Source organism: Chenopodium album, chromosome 8 (assembly GCF_948465745.1).
Source record: "Chenopodium album chromosome 8, dcCheAlbu1.1, whole genome shotgun sequence".
NCBI classification, from domain to species: domain Eukaryota; kingdom Viridiplantae; phylum Streptophyta; class Magnoliopsida; order Caryophyllales; family Amaranthaceae; genus Chenopodium; species Chenopodium album.
The window spans coordinates 69,522,927-69,546,997 of NC_137841.1; the positions used below are offsets into that span (position 1 = coordinate 69,522,927).

Genomic DNA, 24,071 nt, shown 5'->3' on the forward strand with positions numbered 1-24,071 from the left:
CTATATATGTGGTGCTCAAGAGGAATCTACTCTTCACATTCTACGTGATTGCCCTGCTGCAAAAAGTGTTTGGCGTAAGCTAATTCATCCCACAAGTTTTTTTTCCAGTTTTTTCAAGGATCATTGAAGGACTGGATGCAGCTACATCTAGCAAAGTTACATGTCTGAGGATTGGCCAACAATCTTTGGGGTGGCTATTTGGTGGATTTGGCGTTGGCGTAATTGCTATATCTACAATAGACAGGAAGAGATTCCAGTCGACATAGGTGCCTTTCTCAGTATTAGAGTGGATGAGACAAAGCGCAGCCTTTCTATCCATAAATAACCAGCAATTTAGCAAAGAATTCAAGCTAACATTTCTTGGCAGCCACCTGATGCTAATTGGTATGTGCTCAATTGTGATGGAGCAACCAAAGGGTGCCCTGGACCTACTGCTGGGGGTGGAATAATCCGTAATAGTGAAGGCAATTTTGTTTCTGCATTTACAGCAAACTTTGGTCATTGTTCAGCATTGAGAACTGAGATTTTAGCATTGGTTAAGGGTCTGCAATTGGCTCAGAACCTGCAAATTAAGCAACTTGAGGTACAACTTGATAATTTAGCTTGTATACAAATCCTAAGAAAAGGTGAATCTGGAGGTGGTGAAAATGTCCATGCCATCAACGAATGCCTAAGGATGCTTAACAATGATGCTTGGAGGGTGAAGGTAGCTCATATTTATAGAGAAAGAAATCGCGCAGCGGATTGGTTGGCCAACTGCGGAGTCTCTCAAGACACGAATTTTAGTATCATTTCTTTTGTTCCTTTAGAACTAGGTAGAATCTTGGAGGAGGATGCAAGGGGAGTCTCTTTGCCTCTTCTTGTTCCACCATAGATTCTAGTAGCTTTAGTTTTGTTTTTTTTTTTTGTTTTGTTTATTTGTTTATTTGCTTGGTTTTCTTTGTTCTGTTTCCCGTTCTTTTAGTGGATTCTCGTTTGGATAATATATATATATATATATATATATATATATATATATATATATATATATATATATATATATATATTACTTATCTTGATGTGCTTATTATTATTAAATGCAAGTGAATTGAAAGAAATTTTACCAATGTTTGCCACTAGAAATCTAGAAATAAAGGTCTATGTCTCCCTTGGATGATCTGTCATTGCATCACCCGACCTACCTCCGATCCATAACCATCTCTACATGAAAAATGAAAAAAAAAATATAATCTCCTACTCAAGTCATCACATCAACACCTCCTTAAATAAGCCAAACATATCGTGCATTCTACGCGGAGTAAATGATTAGATTCCCAATAATTCCCAATTTTCACATAATCCCACTCTAATAAACTCATTTTACACTAATCACCAATAAATCCAACTAATTAATAACTCACCACCTTCAAAATATTTTAATTGTAACAAACATTCGTTAATTCGTCACACCACCAGCAGCTAACAACACCAGCAACCGCCATTTCTCCACTTTCTCTCTCCTCATCCGCCATTGTTAGGGTTTCCGACCTTCAACCTCACTCCAATTCTCTCTCCTCTAATTCCCCCAAATTTCTAGGGTTTTCTCAATGGATTTAATCAGCGACGCACTTCGCCAAGCTTTTATGCCGAAGCACGAGTATCAAAATCTCAGAGATGAAGATAAAGCTTGGCTTAAGCTTCAACGACCGATTTGTGTGTCAATTGTGTGTATTATCTCTCTTGCGATTGTTGTTTCTACTGCTATTAGTTTGAAGATAGTGTTCCCTGGTGATTCTGGTAATCGGCCTTTTTGTTTTGATCTTCGTCTTCAACCTTTGCCGATTAATGCTACTACTTCTGGTGATTCTGATCCTCTTCCTGGAGCTTTTTATCTTACGGATCAAGAAACTGTTGATTATTATTATATGGTGTTGTTTCTTCCTTCGTCGATCTTGTTTTTGGCCTCCGTCCTTTATCTTGTTGCAGGTTAGTCGGAACGTTTAATTACACCCATTGACGCGTGATTTTATCGTAATTTTATGAAATATTAAGTAGCATTTTTAGGAAATGTATTTAATGCTTAGTACTGATTTTTTCAAGCATTGTTGATGATATGTATGTGTAGAACAATTGAGGAGTACATTATGCTTTGATTGTGTTTATCGTTTGTGATTGTATGGTTATAATACTGAAGATTATTCAATTGAATCGTTCATTGAAATTTACTATATAGTTGTCCCATTTCCGACATTGGTAATTGTGATTTGAGAGGGTGGTAAAAAAGTTTAAGATTTTGCTCAAGTAAAGCAATGGCAGGATCTTCGTGTTGCAAATTGGTGGAATATTGCATTTGAAGTATATTGATTTGATTTGGTTTTTGAGATGTTAGGTACTTAGGTTTACTAGCTTAGCTTAGTTATGAAAGTTTGGAGTTCATGGCGGCTTGCTTTAAGGGAAGCAAAGATAGGATTATAGCTTTGAGTAATTGGTGGAAAATCGAATTTTGAAGTACAGAGGATTTTGTTTACTTAGGAGATTACTAGATTAGTGAGTATTCACATTCCGTATGTGACCCCTGCTTTGGTTTCTGTTGTGGATGGACTGATTTGCATTTTTCTCTTGTGATGTATTACATTAGCATCGTGTAATATATTGGCTAGATCAGACTATACCTTTAAATCACACTTGAATTACCTATGTTGGAGATATACTAAATGTATAATTGTATACCTTCTCAAAATAATTTTTTCTATAAGGGTCTTCCTGCAGTTTTATTTGCTAATGGGCCTTTGACATTTTATTTCATTATATTTGATCACTCTAGTGTAGAAGGAATAGGGAGTGAATAAAGGCTGATAATATCCTATGTTACTCGGACTCGGGTACCCATGTCCGACACGGGTACGTATCCAAGTGTCCGACTCGGCTATTTTGTGAATTTTTTTTATGATTTTCAACTGAAATGAAGTGTCCATGTGTCATACCCATGCTCGAGGGTCAAGGGTCCGACACGGGTATTTGAGGTAAAATGAAGAGGTCCGAGTAACATAGATAATATCTAGTAGTAGAGTGTTTGAGAAACCATAGATTCAAAGATCCTATAGAATGCAGCCTGTTATGTCATTAACATTCTGAATTGAATTCGAAGGATGAGCTTATAATAAGTACTAATAAAGATTAGAGAGGGTATGTATATATTGACGCTTCAGTCTGCCAAAATTGAACTCTTGAGTGATCTCTTACTAAAGTTTTGTGAGTATGTCGAAGTTAATAGGATTCGTTAATTGTTGTTCAAAGGGTAATATTGGTTGGGATTATTTGGGAAGGATTGAAGGAAGCATATGAACCTGGCATTAGGATAGCAAGATGCATAATAGAAGTGACATGCCAGTTGAGTGCTTCCTTTTTTTTATTCTATAAATTAAAGAAGAGAAGTTAATACTAAATAAAGTCTGAGGTCTGCTGGTTATAGAAGCTGAATTTTTTTAAGGAGGTTTGGGTATCATAATTATCAGCTCTGCTGATTGTTTAGGAGATGTAAACATGAACCATACCAGGCAAAACGTTTCTCATAGGCAACTGTATTAGTTTGTGATGGTTATAGTGTAGACTTATAGGGGTTTCGGGATGATCCTGAAGCTCTAGAATTTGGTCCTTGTTATTTACTCACATTTTGGTCCTCAGCTGATTCAGTAGGCCGAGATGAAAAAACAAGGGTTAAGGTTGCCTTGACCCTTGAGTTGAGAGTCCACCCTTTTAGTCCGTTGCAGATGATTGTAGGCTTGGTTTGGAAGAAGGAAATGAAATATGAATAACCGAGTAAGGAGTTTTGTTGGGTAATTAGTAATTACTCTTGTTTTTTATGAAAAGCAGAATATTAGGAAAAAAAGAAAGTAATCTTGAATGCTAAGCACATGGAATTGACATTTTTAATTGAAATGGAACTATGGGAGTATGAATTTTTAATTGACATAGCTTTTAAAAAGTGACAGGCTCATTTGGAAATGATTTAAAAATGCTTAAACTTTAACAGGAAAGAGGATTCATGGTGGGTAAAATTCAGAAGTCAGTAGAGCTAGTGATTTTAGTAAGAAAAGTTGTGTTTTGTGATTTAATGTGGCTTGGTGTAGCTAAATAATTGGAAATGTCCTCTGAGATTATATTTTGGGATCAGAAAACCCTGTTAGCTTTTTAGGAGGGTTAGGATGGTTTACTATTTCATTTTCTGTTTTCCTTGCAAAATCCTCTTTTGGAGTAGCTTTTGCAGTTTTGTTTGATCTTTAGTTTAGTTTTGAGAAAGAAGGTTTTGGGGCTACAAAGCATTGGAGATTGGATAATGGATTCTGGTTCTAGTTTACTGTGATTCAATTGCTTCTGTAAAAGCATTGTTTCATTCTATTTGTATATTAAAATAGTACGCTGCAAAAATGAAGCATGTTGGTTGACTCCCTTCTGCATACAATAACCCATTTATCTATTTGGTCCTTGAGTCCTTTACAATGTCTAACTTTTACAGTGGCACTTTAGTTATTTTGTATGCTTAGTGATTATTTTAAGCAAATATTAATGTTGTTATGGTCAACTGAAATCTTTTCCTGTTGCTGGTTCATGGATGGAAGTGGGGGTTTTATATGGTGCCAACTCTGTTTGTGAAATGGCATATAGAACCAAGTTTCTGTACTGCATGAAGCCTTTGACTTAATTTTTCCTTTGTTTTGCAAAAGTATTAGTTCGTTGTACATCATGGCAAAGACTGCCTTGTTGACTTATTTGGTTTAAAAACTTTTTTCTTTCAGTATGCTGTAAGTCATCGAGGGATTGAATGATGAATCCATGAGAGCTGTGATTTTCTGTGAAAATAGTTTATAAAACCAATTATAATTTTCTAAGGAAGTGCAGATAAAATGCTTTATCTACCACAATGATTTGAGGTCATTTTTAGTTTTTTATTTAGGTATAATTCTCAAACTGTCTTCTGTATTTAAAGTTTAAATTCATCATCACTTCATTGCCATTTTCTTTGGATTTCTTAGGTAATGTAACCCAATATTATTTTATTTTATTTTATTTTATTTTATTTTCTTAGTATAAATGGATGAAGGTCACACACATCCAAGTTATCCTACCAAACAAAACCCAGATTATTGTGAAAGATGGAAACTGGACTAAAGAGTTGTAAGGGGCCTTAGATTGCTATGAAATATGGAAAATGGACCGTTTAATCATCTCTTTCATTCTCGTGGTTGTATACTTGAGTAATCAATAAGTTTGACCTTTTACAAATTTGCGCTTTTTCTCTCTGTTGAAACCATTTTCTGCTTCTGCCATTGATAATAAGGGGTATTTAGGGTTGCAATTTGGTGTTTAATCTAGTGTCCAGTTGTTGATTAATTTTGTTTATGGTGCAGGATTTATGGTTGCTTACTCTGCACCTCAGAGGCATTGGTGTTTGAAGGTGGTTGAGAACAACTATTGTGCTTCAAGGAGGGGTATGCTACTTTCTAGTTCTCTCTGATCATCTTATGTTTTATTTCTCCACAGTGATAAATTATTTTGTCAAGGGGAATAACATTAGGAAATGGTTGTGGGCTGAAGGGGGGTTATTAATAAAGAGGTGAAAACCAGCTAAATTTCAAGTTATCCAGGTCTGCTGTAGTGTCCCTCTCCATTCTAAGCTCTCTTTCTATTTTCTGGTGGATGGGACTCAGCTAGTTTATACTCCCTAGTGTCAGTAACAAATGTCTGCTCACTAGGTTTTGAAGTTGCGCACTATAATTGTATTATTGTGAGAAAGCTCTCTGTTTCGAACCTATGTTGTGAGAATATTAATGTAGTATAAAGTAGTACTACACAAGTAGGTTTTAGATTTTAATGATAGATTCTGTGTTACCATTTAACAGTTGGACGATAATGTTACGCAAATTGAAATATGGTTTCTCATTGGTTCTGTTGGTTAAGAGTAAAAGTTTTCTTTCTGTAATTTGTATCACTGATCAATCTTCAATATCCAGATGCTGTGTGAGTGGTTTTACCTACCTTACAAACAAAAATAGTTAATGTTATGAAAATGCATTTCTTCATACACAAGAAAATGAACAAATGCTCATGTGATGGTCTAAGTATGTAGCCAAAGAGCTGGCTTTAAGAGTTTCAAAAGACATCTGTTGCGAGTTCTAAAAAATATAATTAACGTTTACACTCTGATTTGCAGGTGGAGTACGTTGTCTAGCCATCCTTAATATGGTGTTTGCCATCCTCTTTGGTCTTCTTGCACTTTTTCTGGGTTCTAGTCTTCTCACGTTGGGGAGTAGCTGTTCTGTGCCCTTGTTTTGGTGCTATGAGGTTGCCTCATGGGGACTTGTGATTTTATTCGGAGCCACTGCCATATTCCTGAGAAGGAAAGCTGCCACAATTCTGGATGAGGGCAACTTCTCTGGAAGAAATCTTGGATTGGAAATGTTGGAAGCAAATCCTTGGGAAGTCACACCAGACATTGAGAGACGTGTCAATGAAGGCTTTAAAACGTGGATGGGATCTTCCCTCTTATCCTCGGACGAAGAAGAAGAATCAGAGGAACATGAAGGAATGCCTCGTACTAGTATCAGTCAAAGCAGACAGAGATTATTGACATGATAACATTCTCAATTTCTTGGTATGGTTTCTGCCATCTTAGTTGAGGATTTCGGTGATGTAGGGATTATCTCTCTGCTCATAGACACAACAAATACTAATGGGCGCTGACACTTAGTTCCTCATGGATAAGTCCATTAAAGGTTGCCTCTGTTTATTTTGGACAGTCTCTTAAGTATGAAATCAACAAAGAGCAGCGTCGAGGGGTCTGTACATAGGGGAGGCGCTGATAATCTGAATTTTGCTTCACTGACTTGTGAATTTTATCTAACTGTCAATCTTCTACATGAGGTTAATATGGTTTTGGTATGAGAAAGTTGTAAATTGCTCCTATAATTTTTCAATATTAATCACATATCCACATATACTAGTCAAAAGGAAAAATGATCACATATTGTGGTGATGTCTCTTTGATAAAGACTGTTGTAAAGCTTTGTAATCCTTCAATATGTTGAGGCCGCCCCAATTTTTCATTTTGAAAAACAAAATTGGTTCATAAAGGGTTTTACTAATGAACAGTGAAAGTTTTGCATTTATTTACAACCTTGCTATTAAATAAAACATACAGTACTCCATATTCTGTTTATCAATAAGAGAAACTTTACATCCAATATGTCTTTCTAGCAAATACATTACTCCGTAATTGTTTTTTTTTTTATTTTTTTTAGGGTGTGACTCAACTTCATATTTCAGACCGTTACATCAAATTTTTATTAATTTCACCTACGGATTGTTATTATTCATCCCATAGTAAACCCCTAATAATTGTCTTAAAACAATCATGTGTTAGCTTAGAAGATTATAACTACACTTTCTAGTGATAATACTACTTGGCAATGGATGATATCCTAATGCCAAAAGCTAATGAATGTTGGTGTTAGTTAAGATTACTAATAATGGAAATATTAAATTAAAATAGATGTTAACTACATTAATAAACACCTGATTTTGGTAAGAACATTGAAATCGATACCAACTTTATAAATATATTAAACTAGATGAAGCCCGTGCGATGCACGGTTTGTTTAAATTTTTTTAAAAAAAATTTATAAATATATTTATGTGATAAAATTTCTTATATATTTAGATAAAATTCCTGATATCAAAAGATAATATTTTATATTTAATTAATTTAAACTGGGAAACCTCATTCGCCAATTTTGCTTACCGTCATTTAAATTATTTAATTCTAAAAGAAATTAATAATCTCGTATTTAATTGGCTACCACTAAATTTTTTTATCTTACGTGGCACGCTAAAAAAATTAAATCCTACATGGCTCTCTAAAAACTCGGGAAAAAACTCTCTTTTATATATATATATATATATATATATATATATATATATATATATATATATATATATATATATATATATATACACTTATGAAGCCCGTGCGATGCACGGTTTGTTAGTATTTAAAAAATATATATATTTATGTGATTAAAATTGTTATTATATTAATTTTAAAATATTAGATAAAATTCCTAACCTCAAAAGATAATATTTTGTACTTAATTAATTTAAACTTTTTGGGCAGGTTTGAGGTGGATTTGGGTGAAGCCGTTGCAATGCGGCAGTCACTTGTGATTGCTTTGGAGGCTGGGTACATGAATTTCATCCTTGAAACTGATAATATTAAGTTATTCCACCATATGAAGAAGGGGATCACGCTTTCAACCGCCTTTGGGAATGTGATACGGGACATTCTTAGTCTTGTTTCTCAATGTGTTTTGTGTTCCTTTTCGTTTGTGAAAAGAAAGGGTAATTGTGTTGCTCATAGCTTAGCTAATCTTAGTAGTTCTTTTAATGAGTTCAGAGTAACCCCCGGAAATTCATGGGGCGATTTGTAATGATCTCGAACTTTTGTTGACTTAATAATATGCTAAGCTACGGTTGTGTCAAAAAAATAAAAATAAAAAATTAACTTTAAAATCTCATTCGCCCATTTTGCTTACGTGGCATTTGAATTATTTAATTGTAAAAGAAATTAATAATATCTTATTTAATTGGCTACCACTTAAATTTATAATCCTACATGGCGCGCTAAGAAAATTAAATCCTACGTGGCTCTTTAAAAACTTGGGGAAAAACTCCCCTTTTTATATATATATATATATATATATATATATATATATATATATATATATATATATATATTCGGGAAAAAACTCCCCTTTATATATATATATATTATAGATTGTAAGTCAATGTCCTGATGCAAATGTTAGCAAGATCTATTATATTTTTTTATATGTTAATTGACACTTCTTAGCACTTAGCTTATTATTTCATCACTATTTTTTTTTTTCTTAAATTTTTTTTTAGGAATTATTACAGTACTTTTTTTTTTTTTTTGAAAACCAATACTATTTAGTTTTCCTTCGTTTTTTAATTTTCGATGTAAAATTCAATTAACTATGCGACAAAAAAAAAGCAAATGTTTTTATAATTTAAAACTACACATCTAAAAGTATTCAACATTTTTTTTATTTTTGAAAAGTAAAAGAATTCAACATGATTCCTCATTAATAATTTTTTTTTCTTATAATTATCAAAAAAAAAAAAAATCACAATTTTTATTTATTTTTATTTTTTCCCACAAGTTGAGTGAAAGTAAATTAGGTAAGAATATTTCTTAACAAAAAAAAAAAAAGTAAGAACAAATCCTAAATAGAAATAAAGTGCAACCCGAATAACAACCCGGGTCATCCTCGCTCACACTCTTTTTCCTCCCACAATATCTCCTTATTCACTATCTTCTCCCAAAACCCTAAATTCCTCTTTCTCTCTCCTCTCTCTCTCTCCAACCTCTGCAACAATGGCGCCTTCCTACGACCACGACGACCACCACAGCAACGCGCCACCATCATCGAACCTCGACACCACCGGCTACGACCCCAACCTCGTACCAGACTCCGTCAAATCCTTCGTTGTCCACCTTTACCGCCACATCCGCGAGAAGAACGTCTACGAAATCCACCAGATGTACGAAACCTCCTTCCACACTCTCAGTGATCGCCTTTTTAAGGACACTCCTTGGCCTTCTGTTGATGCCATTGCTCCTTTCGTTGATAACGATCATGTATTTTGCTTGTTGTATCGTGAGATGTGGTTCCGTCACTTGTACGCGCGGATGCAGCCAACGCTTAAGCAGCGGGTTGATAGCTGGGATAATTATTGTAGCCTTTTTCAGGTTGTGCTTCATGGGGTTGTTAATATGCAGTTGCCCAATCAGTGGTTGTGGGATATGGTTGATGAGTTTGTGTACCAGTTTCAGAGTTTTTGTCAGTATAGGGCTAAGATGAAGTCCAAGACTGAGCAGGAGATTGCTTTGCTTCGTCAAGCTGATCAGGTTTTTTCTTTTTTTGATTTTGTGTTTTTGATTTAATTGTTTGGAATTTTGTTAATTGGAAATTTTATGTGTAATTGGGTGCGATTCGAGGGCGAATCAAGGTGGTTTTTAGAGAATTGAATTATATTAGCTAAAAGGTGATTTTACTGTTTTTTTGTTGAGAATAGTTATGTGGGTGTTCTGGTAATTGGGTGTGATTCGAGGTAAGTTAAGGTGGTTTTTTGAGAATTGGGTTATATTAGCTGGAACTTTTTGGTAATTAGAGGTGATTTTGGTCGAATGTGTTGAGGATATCTGAATTTAAGGGGTTCAAGTTTGTTGGGTGTTTTTGTGTTGGGGTTGTTTAACGATTTTGGGATGGTAGGTGCAATGGTTTGCAGTTTTTGATGAGAGAACTTGTGTTGCTTTTGTAAGTATGTGGCATTCAGTGTGGCGGAGATTGTAGGTGTAATTCAGTTATTGTCTGGAATTTTGGATGTTCTTTGTTAAATTTACGAGTTAATGGCAGTTCTTGGTGCGGAAAAACATATATGGGAGTACAATAATTGAGTTATATTTCGAAGAGGGGGTAGATTTTGAAAGAAAAATCAAGATATTTGACTCTGTTATCATATTAACATAAACCATTCAATCATAGAATATTTGGTTAGATTAAAGAGTTTTTCTTTATATTGGATGCATCAGTTTATATAGTAACCTTCGTATGGGATATTATCTGTTTTTGTTTATTGGCGGTAGGGAGTTGGACTTTGTGATGTTTGGGACTTACCTTTGATTTGTTGATAGTTTTATCTTTATTCATAGAAGTGAGTTAAGAAGGCTTTTGATTTTTGGATTGCTTGATAGTGGTTAAGCTTTTAGAGCTTTGCTTGTAGTAGTAGAAAGTTTTTGTCAAAATACTGGTGATCCAGTCTGATAAGTGTTGAGATCATCTGAATGTAAGGGATTTTGGGTTTTCATTGTTTTTAATTAGGTGTTGCTTGAGGAGACTGAGATTGTGAATGTTATGTCTGTAGATCTCTTGCTACCAGGAAGTTCATCAAGCTGTATGTATATTAGAGAGCTCTTTTGTACATTGTTGACAAGTAGTGTCTACAATTTCTTGTTTTAAAAAAGTTGAAGTTTTGGAAGTTTAGATTTTTAACTTACATAATGTTGTGCTTTTGGGCTGTTCTTAAGCTTAATGTTGTGCTTAAGGATGGGGGATTTTGTTTTGTTGAAGTTGGGGTTTAATGTCAATGCTTTGAAACACCTAGAACTTGTAAGAATGTGATTTTTCAGTGGATCAGCTGAGGTCTTGATATACATAGATATCCTCTCATCATTTGCGAAGCTTGGGTTCTTGAATTATTTCTTATGCTTTTGTGTTTGTGAGGATTTGGGTTCCTTTTATGTTATCCTCTTTGCAGGTGTGCTACATATTCTAGAGTTTCTCTTTTCTGGTTGCATGGGCATATATTTTTTGGCCTTGCTTTTGCATTTCTTTGAGGAGGATTTAGTTTTTTTTTTTTTTTTTTGAGTAACTTTGCATCCAATTTCGTGCATCTTTCTTTTTGGGTCACTTTTCTATTCAACTTTGTAAGAATTGAGTTATAGCCTATGGATTTATTTATATCAAATAGATGTTCACCTTTCACGTAGACTTTGGAATCATATCAAATCGATGCTCTTACTTTACATACTATCACAGGTCTGGTCTTAGGTATCGATGAGAACTCTGGGGATGCTGTTAGTATCTTATTGTGAAGATATTGATGGAAGTAGGACAGTTCTTGGAATTTCAAAATCCACTTTTAACAACTAACATGACCTTGCTCTCTGTTACGTTTGTAGGTTTACAACGTATTCTGTCTTTACAGCATATCCTTGTTGTGCTAAACACTATTTTGTAAAGTTGAGAAGCAACTGTGCTATGGACTTGAGGGTTTTAAAAATTTTCCTTTTTATGTTTTGGCGCTTCAGTTTATATGGTGGCTTGAAGCCTTCATTTATGATATTTCTGTTTTAATTTTATTGGGGGTTAGGGAGCTAAACTTTGTGAAGTTTGGGACTTATCTTTGAATTGTTGGTAATCTTATCCTTATTAATCTAAGTGAGTGAAGGAAGCCTTTGACTTTTGGAATGCTCGACAGTGGTTGGGCTTTTAGAGTTTTTACATGTAATAAACCTCTCAGTTGGAGTTTTTTTTTGTCAGAATACTAGTGATTTTTATTGATAAGTGTTGAATTTGGTTGATTTAAGGGATTTGTGATTTTATATGTGCTTTTTAGGGGTTTCTTGAGGAGACTGAGGCTGTGAATGTTATGTTTTAGGAATCTTTTACCACTAGGAAGTTCATCAGGCTGTATATGCCTTAGGGAGCTCTTTTGTGCATTGTTGATTAGAAGTGTCTACAATTTCTTGATATAAAATGCTGAAGTTTTGGAAGTTTAGATTTTTAATTTACATTATGTTATGTTTTTGGGCTGTCATAAAGTTTGGTGAGCCTGTCAAGAGGCTACGCACTTGATAAGTTATCGAGTATTTAGGATTTTTTACAATGAGCTGCTTTATTAGAACTTTAGTATTATGTGGAACTCAAACATTCAGAATTGGAAATTATTATTGGAGGATGGGAGATTTTGTATTTTTGAAGTTGGGGACTTGTGGTTTTCTGTCAATGCTTGAAACCTGATTGGTCAAAGTGAGATTTGCAGTAGATCGGCTGAGGTCTAGACTTACACATATATCCTCTTATTGTCTGAGAAGCTTGGGTGCTTGATTTTTTTTTTTTCTCTTGCTTTTATAGGCGTGAGGGATTTGGGTTCCTTTGTATGATTTCCTCTTTGCAGGGTGTGCTACATTTTCTAGAATTTTCCTTTTTTAGTAGTATTCCTTTCGGATTGTTCCTTATGACAATTCATGTTAGCCAACCCCAAATCATTTTGTGGGGGCTTAGGCTTTGTTGTTGTTGTTGTTTCCTTTTATGGTAGTGTGAGTATATATGTTGGTCTTTCTGTTGGATTTATTTGAGGAGGGTTGAGGTTTTTTTTGTTTATTCAACGTTTTGAGTTACTATGCATCCAATATCTTACATCATTTTTTTGGTCAGCTTCTAAAGGATTGACTCAAGACTTTGAAATTATATAAATTTGATGGTTGCTTTCATGTAGACTTAGGAATTATATCATGGACTTTCTTACTTTATGTAGTGTTGGTCTGTTTAGTTATAATGTGAATTAGGGATGCGTTAATATCATATTGTGAAGAAGTTATTGGAAAATGGACAATTCTTGGAATTTCAAAATCAACTTTTAACAACTAATAAGTCATTGCTCTTTGTTATGTTTTTAGGAGCAGAAAGTCCGGGTTTACAACATGTTTTGTCTTTACTCATGAGAATTTTAGGAGGATTTTTATTTTTTTATTTAGTTTTTAAAAATGTTGGTGTGTGTGTTGGTTTTGGGGGTGGGGGGGGGGGGGGGGGGCTTGGATTTGGGCTTATCAACTGTCTGTTTGGTGGGAGGTTATCAGAGAGGGTATGGAGTTGGTAATCCTTTCCTGTCAAACGTGCATAAAAATGATATTGTTTGGTGCAAATATGTTTTTGGTCTACTTAGTATCAAATCCATTAGTTTTTTAGAAAAAAAAAGGTATCTTTATGTTTCTCTGAGTGAGTTTTAGCAGTCATGTGAGCTTAAGTTCTAGTTATCTTTTGTGGCTTAGGATTATCATGATGAATTGATGACTGATATACCATTTGTTTGATGGGAAGTTACTTTCCTGCTTTAGGGAAGGACTTATTTTGAATGGTGGTGGTGGTGATTGAAGCTTGCCTTTGCATGTTCTGATTGTCTTGAGCTATCCATTCTTTGATGAAATTCTTCTGTATTGCTGTTAGGTTGGGATTGCTTGATATGTTATACAAAGTACTTTTTGAGTATCCTGGTTGACTCAAAGGAGCTATTAGAAGGAATTATGGATGCCAAGATATTAGCAATTATTGGAATTTGGGGGATAACTTTCTCGCACACTTACAAGCTTTCTAATAGTCAATTCTAGATCACCTGTTTCTCTGCTGTTTTATTACTGTTTATGGTTATTATCCTAATTTGTCCCTTACATTTTTTTTACTCATCTGTATTGGGGAAATAATTTTTATTTCATGCCTATCCTTGTCTTGCTTGAGTATATATTCTTTGAAGTTGAAAAATCTTCTTTCGTTCTTTCTTATTGGTCTGCTCCAGGCTTGGAGTGTATATGGTGTCCTCAACTATCTGCAAGCACTTGTTGACAAGTCATCGATCATTGATATATTGGAGCGGGAGAAAGAGGGACTTGAAAATTTCACTGCAGATGATGGTTATGATTATAATGGTGGAAGTAATGTTTTGCGGGTATTGGGGTACTTCAGCATGGTGGGATTGCTTAGAGTTCACTGTCTGTTGGGGGATTACCACACTGGATTGAAATGCATGCTTCCAATTGACATTAGCCAGCATGGTGTATATACCACTGTAATTGGAAGCCACATCACTACTATCTATCATTATGGTTTCGCCAATCTTATGTTACGAAGGTATGTTTGCTGCTTTGCTTGCATGCATCTTGCTGAAATATATGATTTGTTTTTTAATCTGCTGGGAATTTTTTCTTTGCAGATATGTTGTGGCTATTCGTGAATTTAATAAAATTCTATTGTATATCTACAAGACAAAACAATATCATCAGAAATCTCCACAGTATGAGCAAATACTGAAGAAAAATGAGCAGATGTATGCTTTGCTGGCAATTTGTCTTTCTCTATGCCCCCAGACCAAACTTGTAGAGGAAACTGTAAACTCTCAGCTTAGGGAGAAGTATGGTGAGAAGATGAGTAGGATGCAAAGATATGATGACGAGGCATTTGCTCTCTATGATGAACTTTTCTCATATGCGTGTCCCAAATTTATTACTCCATCACCCCCTAACTTTGATGAGCCGCTAGTCAATTACAATCAGGTTGGTTAACTGCTTACGTTACTTGCATTTATTTGATTGTTGCAGTAACTTTTGTGGTGCAAGTACTTTGTTTTGGTGTTCTGGTAAAGGGTGTGTACTAACATTTGTTGACCTGTAAGAGATAAGCCAGTAACCATTCTCTTCTTCAGGCTTGTACTATATATTTCGCTTGTTGTGTGCTTAATTAGTAAAAAGAATGTTGGTACTTGTCCTTGGAAACTGTTAGCTTCTGCCTTGGCATTTGTTTTTTCAAATGATAAAAGATCTTTTACCCGATCTACAAGAAATGAAAATATTTTATGTAAATTTCGTGATAATTGCTATACAGAGCTTGAGATTTAGAGATGTTATCTTATTATCAATCTAATATTGTCTGATGCAGGATGCTTACAGACTTCAACTGAAGCTTTTCCTTTATGAAGTGAAGCAACAGCAATTACTTTCTGGTGTTCGCACCTTTTTGAAGGTCTATTCTACCATATCTCTTGGGAAACTTGCTACATACATGGAAGTGGATGAAGCTACATTGAGGTTAAGACTCTGTAACTGTTTTATTACTGTTGCTTGTGTTTGGAGATTTCTTAACCTAGTTGTGCCCTTTTTAATTTCAGGACTATCTTGATGACATACAAGCACAAGACACATACTGTTGATGCTGAGGGCAAGATCATATCAAATGCTGATATTGACTTCTATATCGATGATGTAAGTTCACTGTAATTTCTTTCAGGATAGATGTTTATGCCTTTATGGTACATCACTGCATATATTCTTACACATACAATCGAAAAAGTCTAGCTGCCATTTCTATTGATTTGTTTTGGTTTGAGCAGGTTTAAAAGTCTTGATACAACTAGGTTATTGTCACTTTTGTAACTGATCAACTGGAAACTGCTAAAATTGTTTTTTTTTTCATTGTAATATTTTTAGGAAAAAATTATTTTATTAATCCCAACTTTGTCCAATTTACATTGAATAATCCCAACTATTGATTATTTTGCAATAATCCCAACTTTCACCTCCATTTTATTCTAGCAATCCCAAAATCCGGTAATATAATGATTCTGTTATAATATTTGGGAAACTTGATATTGATTTGGTGGTGTTTCAGGATATGGTCCATATTGTCGAATCAAAGCCACCCAAGCGATATGGTGATTACTTCATGCGTCAAATTGCTAAGGTAAATTTCACTTGTACGGAGTAGCAGCTTCAAATTATAGTACTTGGCAATTGTATTGTATGCGAGTTTCTTGATACAAAGCTGATAATGATTTTAATGTCTGCAGCTTGAAGGCGTGATGAATGACATGGACAGGATAAAGTTGGAGTAGATCACAATTTTGTTTAATCTGTAGAATTTATTTCATGCCTTTTGTTCTTTTGCTCGTATTTTATGACGCTGTGATGCTTACAGTGTACCTTTTCGTTCATGGATGTATCATTTCCCCTCATGTCTCGAAATCTAGTTAGATGGAAAGTTGTCTTTTGTGAGATGGAATCTATATTTTAGAAGGGGATAAATAGTTCTGATCTCAAGCAATTTTGATTTATGAGAAAGTGTAATGCCTTATTGAAATGCTGTTCGTTTGAAGTGTAAATTTGCTACGTAACAGATCTAACTCCATACATGATATTCTTGCTGCTTTACAACAACACGATTAGAATAGACACGTTATATAGTTCCATAGAAAAGCACAGGACAATTGATCAAACTTACAACGACAATATGTTATGGACTTCTGGTCTAGTCTCAACAACAAAACAGCATCACCTTAGATTCACTAGTTTTATTCTAATACATATACTATTATAAGTTCTTAGTAGAAGGTGAGCACAATACATAGTTTTAGGCAATGAGCAAGGTGAGCAATTGTACGTCGTAGTAGCGAAATCATGTGTTATTAAGGTGTAGTTGATGGTGGCATTTGGTTCACAACAGTTGGCTTGCTCAACGCCTGTTGATAATTAATAGAAGTTTTGAAATTCTTGCGGTGATGAGTACCAGGAGGTGAATATCCAACATACCCACCTAGCACCACTTTACTCGGCGTCATTGGCATATCTTGTTGGTTAGTAGTCTTAGTTGAAGGGGTTGGATTCTTTAGACCATATATTGGGGTCTTAGGGACTGTAAGGCCGGCCTTATGTTCAGACTCCAGTGGTAGTGATCGGGCACCCGAGACAAAGACTGAGCTCATGATCATTGTGGACATTATGACAAGGATGAAAACCCATGCAAAGGTTGATAAATGGATCTTAGCATCCATTTTCAAGGTTTTTTTTTTGGGTGTGGAGGAAATTAGGTGTTTACAATGCGGAGTATTGTATGATTTGCTTAATATATGGGTGATGGGTGAGGATTAAGCTAGAGGAAAGGCCTTATTTATAGTCTCCTTGGGAAGGCTCACAACCAAGAAAATATGGGTAGATTAAATAATGAACAAGCTAATTAAGGTCATAGGTCAATCTTAGCTTGTAGTTGGAGCACTTGCATTGTTTGAGAGGGTGGGCATGAAGCTAGTAGGGCGTATGACCAGTATGTATATATGTATAAGCTAGTACAACTAAGGAATGTGGTAAAAAAGATAGGGTGAAACTTTTAAGTGATCTTTACATTTCACAAGTATGTGGGGTATCTAATGAGTTATGATTTTTGTTTGTTGAAAGATTTGTTTAATACTCTATACGCCGAACTTTACACAATAAGTATTGTGCCAACACTAATGGTTATTAAAGGTTGCGACTTGAAGGCTTAACATAGGGTGAAACTATGAATACAACTATACAGGCCAATCAAGTCTCGTCAATAACCCTGATATCTACCGAGGCACCAAGCATTGGAACATTAGTTGTAATTCTCTAATTTTCTACATATATATACTACCTCCGTTACATATTATTTACAACGATTAGACATTTTTCCTCTCTACTTTATGTCAAATCGTTGCAAATAATATGTAACAGAGGTAGTATAATGGGAAATGATTTTGACACACCAAATATTAATTTAGGCACACTCGTCGTGAGAGCACAATAATATAAAGGTTGCGACTTTAATTTAAGGCTTAACACAGGGTGAAACTATGAATACAAGACAATCAAGTCTCGTCAATAACCCTTTCATCTACCGAGGCACCAAGAATCGGAACATTAGTTGTAATTCTCTAATTTTGTACATATATATTGTGGGAAATGATTTTGACACACCAAATATTGATTTAGGCACACTCATCGTGAGAGCATAATAATCTATTTTCTTCTCACAAGGTGTACCAAAATCACTATCTGGTATGCTACAATCAATTTCCATATTTTATAAGGTGCTAAAACAACTTGCATATTATTTATTCTCAGCAAAAATACGACGCCATAGTACATTAAGACACAATTATAAATAGGAATATCCTTCAAAAAAAAAAAAAATTATAAATAGGAATAAGATCGATCTCATTTATATCATGTCTCTGAAGAGACTATCTCATTTAATTATATCGATAAAGCTTCTGAATATATGCATGTAACGTTTTGATTCAAAATTTCGTATTTACTACCTCCATTACATATTATTTGCAACGATTTGACATAAGTAGAGAGTAAAAATGTCTAATCATTGCAAATAATATGTAACGGAGATAGTGTTTTTGTTACCTTAGCTTACGAACCAAACTATAAAACAAAATATCTCGTATAGAAAATTACATACATTCAAAATTCTGTTGCTTCAGCATTGATGCCAGGCCATGGAACTATGGAAGTAGGGGTTTGGCAGAATCCATGCTACATGTTTTAGTAGGAGTTGAATTTTCGACCCTCCGAGGACAAGTTGGTTGATCACTAGTAGTCCATACTTGTGAGTTCCTTAAAACGATTCAAGCAAATATGTGAACAAGCTTGTGTATATAGTACCTCCGTTTCAAATAACATTAACACGTTGAATTTAGCACTATTCAAAAACTTCAATTTGATCATTGTTTGCAAGTTACACATAAGATATATTTATGTCCTTTATTTATAGTTTATATATATATATATATATATATATATATATATATATATATATATATATATATATATATATATATATATATATATATATATATATATATAGTTATGTACTTAAGTGGGATCAGGATCCTATTAGATTTGTCTTAATATTCCTTAGCTTTTGTAAATATTAACGCTTATTTTTTTATTTTTTATTTTTTACTAATGTGACATTAACTATATTTATGTTCATAGATTAATAAGCTTTGTCAAAAAAAAAAAAAAAAAGATTTATAATAATAATTTGTGTTTTATTGAAGAGCAATAATAATGACTTACACTCGCTCTGATATAGGTAAAAACATAAAAATATAACAAACAACAATCAAACCAAACCAAAGCACACTAGCTTATTATGCTAGCTTATTAAAAATTGAAAAACATAACATCAACCTAATACACCCATGGTTCATTAGGATGACTTATATTAATTAACGTGACTATTAATTCCAGACAGACAGAGAGTAAAACTTAATTATATCACGTCTCTGAAGAGACTATCTCATTTATATCACGTCTCTGAAGAGACTATCCCATTTAATTATATCGATGAAGCCTCTGAACATATGCATGTAACGTTTTGATTCAAAATTTCGTATTTACTTTTTATTTATTTTTGTTACCTTACGAATCAAACTAGAAAACAAAATATCTCGTATAGAAAAGTACATACATTCAAAATTCTGTTGCTTCGGCAATGATGCCAGGCCATGGAAGTACGTAGGGGTTGGCAGAATCCATGCTACATGTTTTAGTAGGAGTTGAATTTTCGACCCTCGGCTCCGAGGACAAGTTGGTTGATCACTAGTAGTCCATACTTGTGAGTTCCTTAAAACGATTCATGCAAATATGTGAACAAGCTTGTGTATAAAGTACCTCCGTTTTAAATTACATCAACACGTTGAATTTAACACTATTTGTTGAGCCCAAGAACAACCCACATGTGAGCATTCTCTTATGCCACACTAATTCAATAAAAAGGGGGAGTGTAGTGGTAATGGAATCTCACATTGAAAGAATTCAAGAGTTACCACCACAATATAAGGCTAAGGGGCTACTCCCTTCATTGTCATATGGTTTTGAGGTGGAAGCTCCTTGGTCTTGTGAAGTGGTGTACTTACACTCTCTCGTGATGGCTGCGGCCCACACTCGTATTTAACACTATTCAAAAACTTCAATTTGATCATTGTTTGCAAGTTTACATATAAAATATTTATTTATGTCCTTTATTTATAGTTTATATATATATAGTTATGTACTTAATTGGGATCAAGATCCTATTTGATTTGTCTTAATATGCCTTTTGTAAGTATTAACGTTTAATTTGTGTGACTATATATATATATGCTCATAGATTAATAAGCTTTGTAAAAAAAAAAAAAAAGATTAATAATAATAATTTGTGTTTTATTGAAGAGCAATAATAATGACTTACACTAGCTTATTATGCTAGCTTATTAGAAATTGAAAAACATAACATCAACCTAATACACCCATTGTTCACTAGGATGACTTATATTAATTAACGTGACTATTAATTCCAGACAAACAGAGAGTAAAACTTCATTATGAATGACCGCGACAGCTTCAGTTATACGTTGATGGTGGCCTGGACTGTCACATATTATACTTGCTGCAGGCTTCGAGAATGGTGCGGAAGGTCAGGTACTTAGGAAAGGTATGGTACAAAATTCTAGCCGCCTTACAAAATTCTTGAGGATTGCTTGGCTCAGTAATAGCTTTATAAAGGGCCTTGAGTTTTTTCATCTCAAGAATCTTTTCAGCTTCAGTGTTATACGTTGATGGTGGCCAGTAATCATCCTCGCCGCATGACTTATTGACTTCAGCCAATTTAGCCAATTTACAAATATCTTCCGCATTGCTTGGATCACTCATAGCTTTAGCAAACTCTATCTCTTTCTCCTTCTGATGAAACTTTTTAATGGCTGCGACATTTTCCATGATTTTGGTGTCTTGTGCCGCATTTTCACCACTCCTCACAATGCCCTCCGGAAATCCCTCAAGGGCCGTTCCCTTAAAGTTGAACGCACCGTCAACCCCGCTAGTGATCACCAGGCCTAGGATAACAAGAAACCATCCCATGGCCACCAAGTTGTTGTTTTTGCAACAATAGCTCTTCATTTTTTTTTAATTGAATTATGGAGGTTTGATTATTATTTGAGTATACTTAGCTAGCTAGTCAAGTGTTGTATTTATAGTGGAAGATATTAATCAAATTATGTAACTATTGAAATAAATTGTATTAATTGTGTGGTTCCAAATTGCGTTGCATGTTCGTTGAAGGTACATGCTTAGCCGCCGGTCCTCTATCTGATCTTGTTCCAAATTAAAACAAAAGAAAAGAAATAAAAATCTGCTAGTATCATCTATCATGCCAAAATGCTACGTATTACATACACTTACATAGTTGTAACAAGTGTCAAGTGGGGGCAACAAGGGTTTATAACCAGCCAAAATAAATTAATTTACGTATTTTATTCTTATAATCCTTCAATTATTAGCAAATATGATAGGGCCGGGTTCGTCACTTTGTCTAGTCTCTACGACCTCTCTTTACTTTATTACTAAATCCATACTTGCTAAACTAAAGAATGTTTGTCAAACTAATACAGCTCATAATTAAGAAGATATTGGAAAATATAGTTAGAGATTTGAAATATCCAAAAATATCACACATGTATTTTCCAATATTTCTAACAATCTCACACCATGCATAAGACCAAAGACTATTTTTCTTGCATCAAAAACTAAAATAAAATAAAAAGCCCTAGCGGATATATAAAGTCAAGTCACAAATAGGTGACTAATATGAGAAGCCTACTGGATGGCATTACCTTTTTTTTCCGTTTTGATTAGCCTTAGTATCTTTATGTATTAACTATTACTAAAACAAAATATTGATGATGTCATCAATTTCTTAAAGTGCTTACGTGTCAAACTCTTATAAATTTTTTTTCCCTAAGGGCAAACTAATAATTAGGGGCCCCTATAAATTTGGGTGTTTGCGCAATATACTAATTATACATTCAATTTCCGTAAAACTATACTTAAAAAAATAGTACAGTATTAACTTAAGTGCGAGTATACTATAGTTAAAATAAAATGTTTATCTATGTAGCATAAAATTCATTAACCCAAAAAAAAAAAAAAAAAAAAAAAAAAAAAAAAAAAAAAAACCTTGAAAAAAGTAGGAAAAAAATACAAGAAATTCATGCGGATGGGACTTGGGATTGGGAGTATCATATATGTATTATGTACATTAGAAATAATCAAAATGAATAGTGTTATTACACTTAGCTTTTCGTACGATTTATTATTATACTGCATGTATTCTATTATTGGTGTTTTAGAATGTTTCCTTTGTCTTCTTAAGTGCCTCAAAATATTTTGTACAATCTAATATACTACCTCCGTTCCAATTTACTCGCAACAAAGAAATATTTTATGTCTCACAAATAATACCCCTTTGTTGCGAGTAAATTAGATCGGAGGTAGTGTATATATAAAGGGGAGTTTTTCCCCGAGTTTTTAGAGAGCCACGTAGGATTTAATTTTTCTTAGCGTGCCATGTAGGATTATAAATTTAAGTTGTAGGCTATTAAATAAGAGATTATTAATTTCTTTTACAATTAAATAATTGAAATGCCACGTAAGCAAAATTGACGAATGAGATACTAAATTTTAAATTAATTAAATAAAAAATATTATCCTTTGAGATTAGGAATTTTATCTAATATTTTAAAGCTAATTTAATAACAAAAAATCACATAAATATCAAAAATATTTTTATAAAAAAATACTAACAAACTGTGCATCGCACGGGCTTCATCTAGTTTTATAGAATGGGAGAGTGGTAAATAAAAAATTGGAAGGCGACTATAAAAATGAAACTCAAAAATTCAAATCATAAGAGGGAAGATTGAAACAAATACAAAAAGAAAACAAGTAAAAATAATAAAAATTATATGCTGTGGAAAAAAAAAAAAAAAAAAAAAGCTAATGGTTAAAATAAAAAGAAGAATATAGATTGCTTCCAAAAAAAAAAAAAAAAAAAAAAGTAGAAGAAGAAGATAGATTAAAAGTAAAGAAAGAAGTAAAAAAAAAAACAAAAACATAAATTGTCAGGTCTCGAACCCCGGATTGCCAAAATACAAGGCCAATTAAATTCCAGTATAAAAACTTGCTTTGATCACTAAGCTAGTTTGTTATTTGTATAAACTTACGTATTTCATTCTTATAATCCTTCAATTATTATTATTGGTGAATGTGATTGGGTTGTATTGCCTAGTCTTCTCTATTCCGCACTTTGACCCAAAACCGACCCCGTTCCCTCATCTCCCTCATATCCATCATATCCCCGTTCCCCCGCCGCCTAGTACTGATTACTACAAGAATAAAATACTACTCGTATTTTATTGTTGAGGCTAAAGTGAGGTTTTCATATAAGTTGTCTTCAATTCTAATGTTGTAATTTAGTACATAAGGTACTAATAATGTTCGTTGTTCAAATTAAGTTGGGAAAATGTAAGTTGTAATATATATATGTATCGTCTTGTTCAATAATCTTGTTTTAACGTCGTATTAATTGGCATATATAGTAAAAATGCAACGGGATAGATATCTACCAAGTGTTGAATATACATCATCACTCCAAAATGAAGGGTTATATACATTGTAAATGCTGTCCACCTTCAATTTTTTCACATAATTATATATAATATGGACACAAGTTACTATGTACTTTTCTAGTATATGCAAATATAATTTTAAAAATTTTAATGAAAAATAAAATTAATAGTTTTAAGAAATTACAAAATAAGAATAAAAATTACAAAATTAAAACTAAAAATTTGATAAATACAAAAAATGTCAATAATACTATTTTATACCAACTATAATATAATGCTTACTTCTTCTTCTTTTTTTCTTAAGAAAAATTTTAATAATTGAAACATACACTTTATCAGGGTATTTATGAAAAGTGTATCTCACATGATATAATATACCAAAAATGGGACTAAGAGGTTGTTAAGAGTATAATCATATGAAATTTTAGTAA

At 33.6% G+C, this 24,071-nt stretch overlaps 2 protein-coding genes across 2 annotated transcripts; both read left to right on the top strand.

The window, feature by feature from the left end:
• Window positions 1-1,056: 1,056 nt before the first annotated feature.
• Window positions 1,057-7,145, top strand: LOC145642139 (uncharacterized). Its single transcript, XM_081693234.1, has 3 exons — window positions 1,057-1,965; window positions 5,388-5,468; window positions 6,191-7,145. The coding sequence occupies exons 1-3, from the start codon at window positions 1,587-1,589 to the stop codon at window positions 6,610-6,612; spliced, it is 882 nt and encodes a 293-aa protein (XP_081549360.1). The 5' UTR covers window positions 1,057-1,586; the 3' UTR covers window positions 6,613-7,145.
• Window positions 7,146-9,335: 2,190 nt separating this feature from the next.
• On the top strand, window positions 9,336-16,523 carry LOC145642140 (uncharacterized). The gene is made up of 7 exons (XM_081693235.1): window positions 9,336-9,964; window positions 14,191-14,522; window positions 14,605-14,944; window positions 15,327-15,475; window positions 15,556-15,649; window positions 16,056-16,127; window positions 16,234-16,523. The coding sequence occupies exons 1-7, from the start codon at window positions 9,431-9,433 to the stop codon at window positions 16,276-16,278; spliced, it is 1,566 nt and encodes a 521-aa protein (XP_081549361.1). The 5' UTR covers window positions 9,336-9,430; the 3' UTR covers window positions 16,279-16,523.
• Window positions 16,524-24,071: the final 7,548 nt, after the last annotated feature.

Coding starts and splice junctions, on each gene's coding strand:
- LOC145642140 (XM_081693235.1), top strand. CDS start 9,431: ATGGCGCCTTCCTACGACCACGACGACCACCACAGCAACGCGCCACCA. Junction 9,965..14,190: donor TGCTTCGTCAAGCTGATCAG/GTTTTTTCTTTT, acceptor GGTCTGCTCCAG/GCTTGGAGTGTATATGGTGT. Junction 14,945..15,326: donor CGCTAGTCAATTACAATCAG/GTTGGTTAACTG, acceptor TGTCTGATGCAG/GATGCTTACAGACTTCAACT.
- LOC145642139 (XM_081693234.1), top strand. CDS start 1,587: ATGGATTTAATCAGCGACGCACTTCGCCAAGCTTTTATGCCGAAGCAC. Junction 1,966..5,387: donor CGTCCTTTATCTTGTTGCAG/GTTAGTCGGAAC, acceptor TTTATGGTGCAG/GATTTATGGTTGCTTACTCT. Junction 5,469..6,190: donor CTATTGTGCTTCAAGGAGGG/GTATGCTACTTT, acceptor TCTGATTTGCAG/GTGGAGTACGTTGTCTAGCC.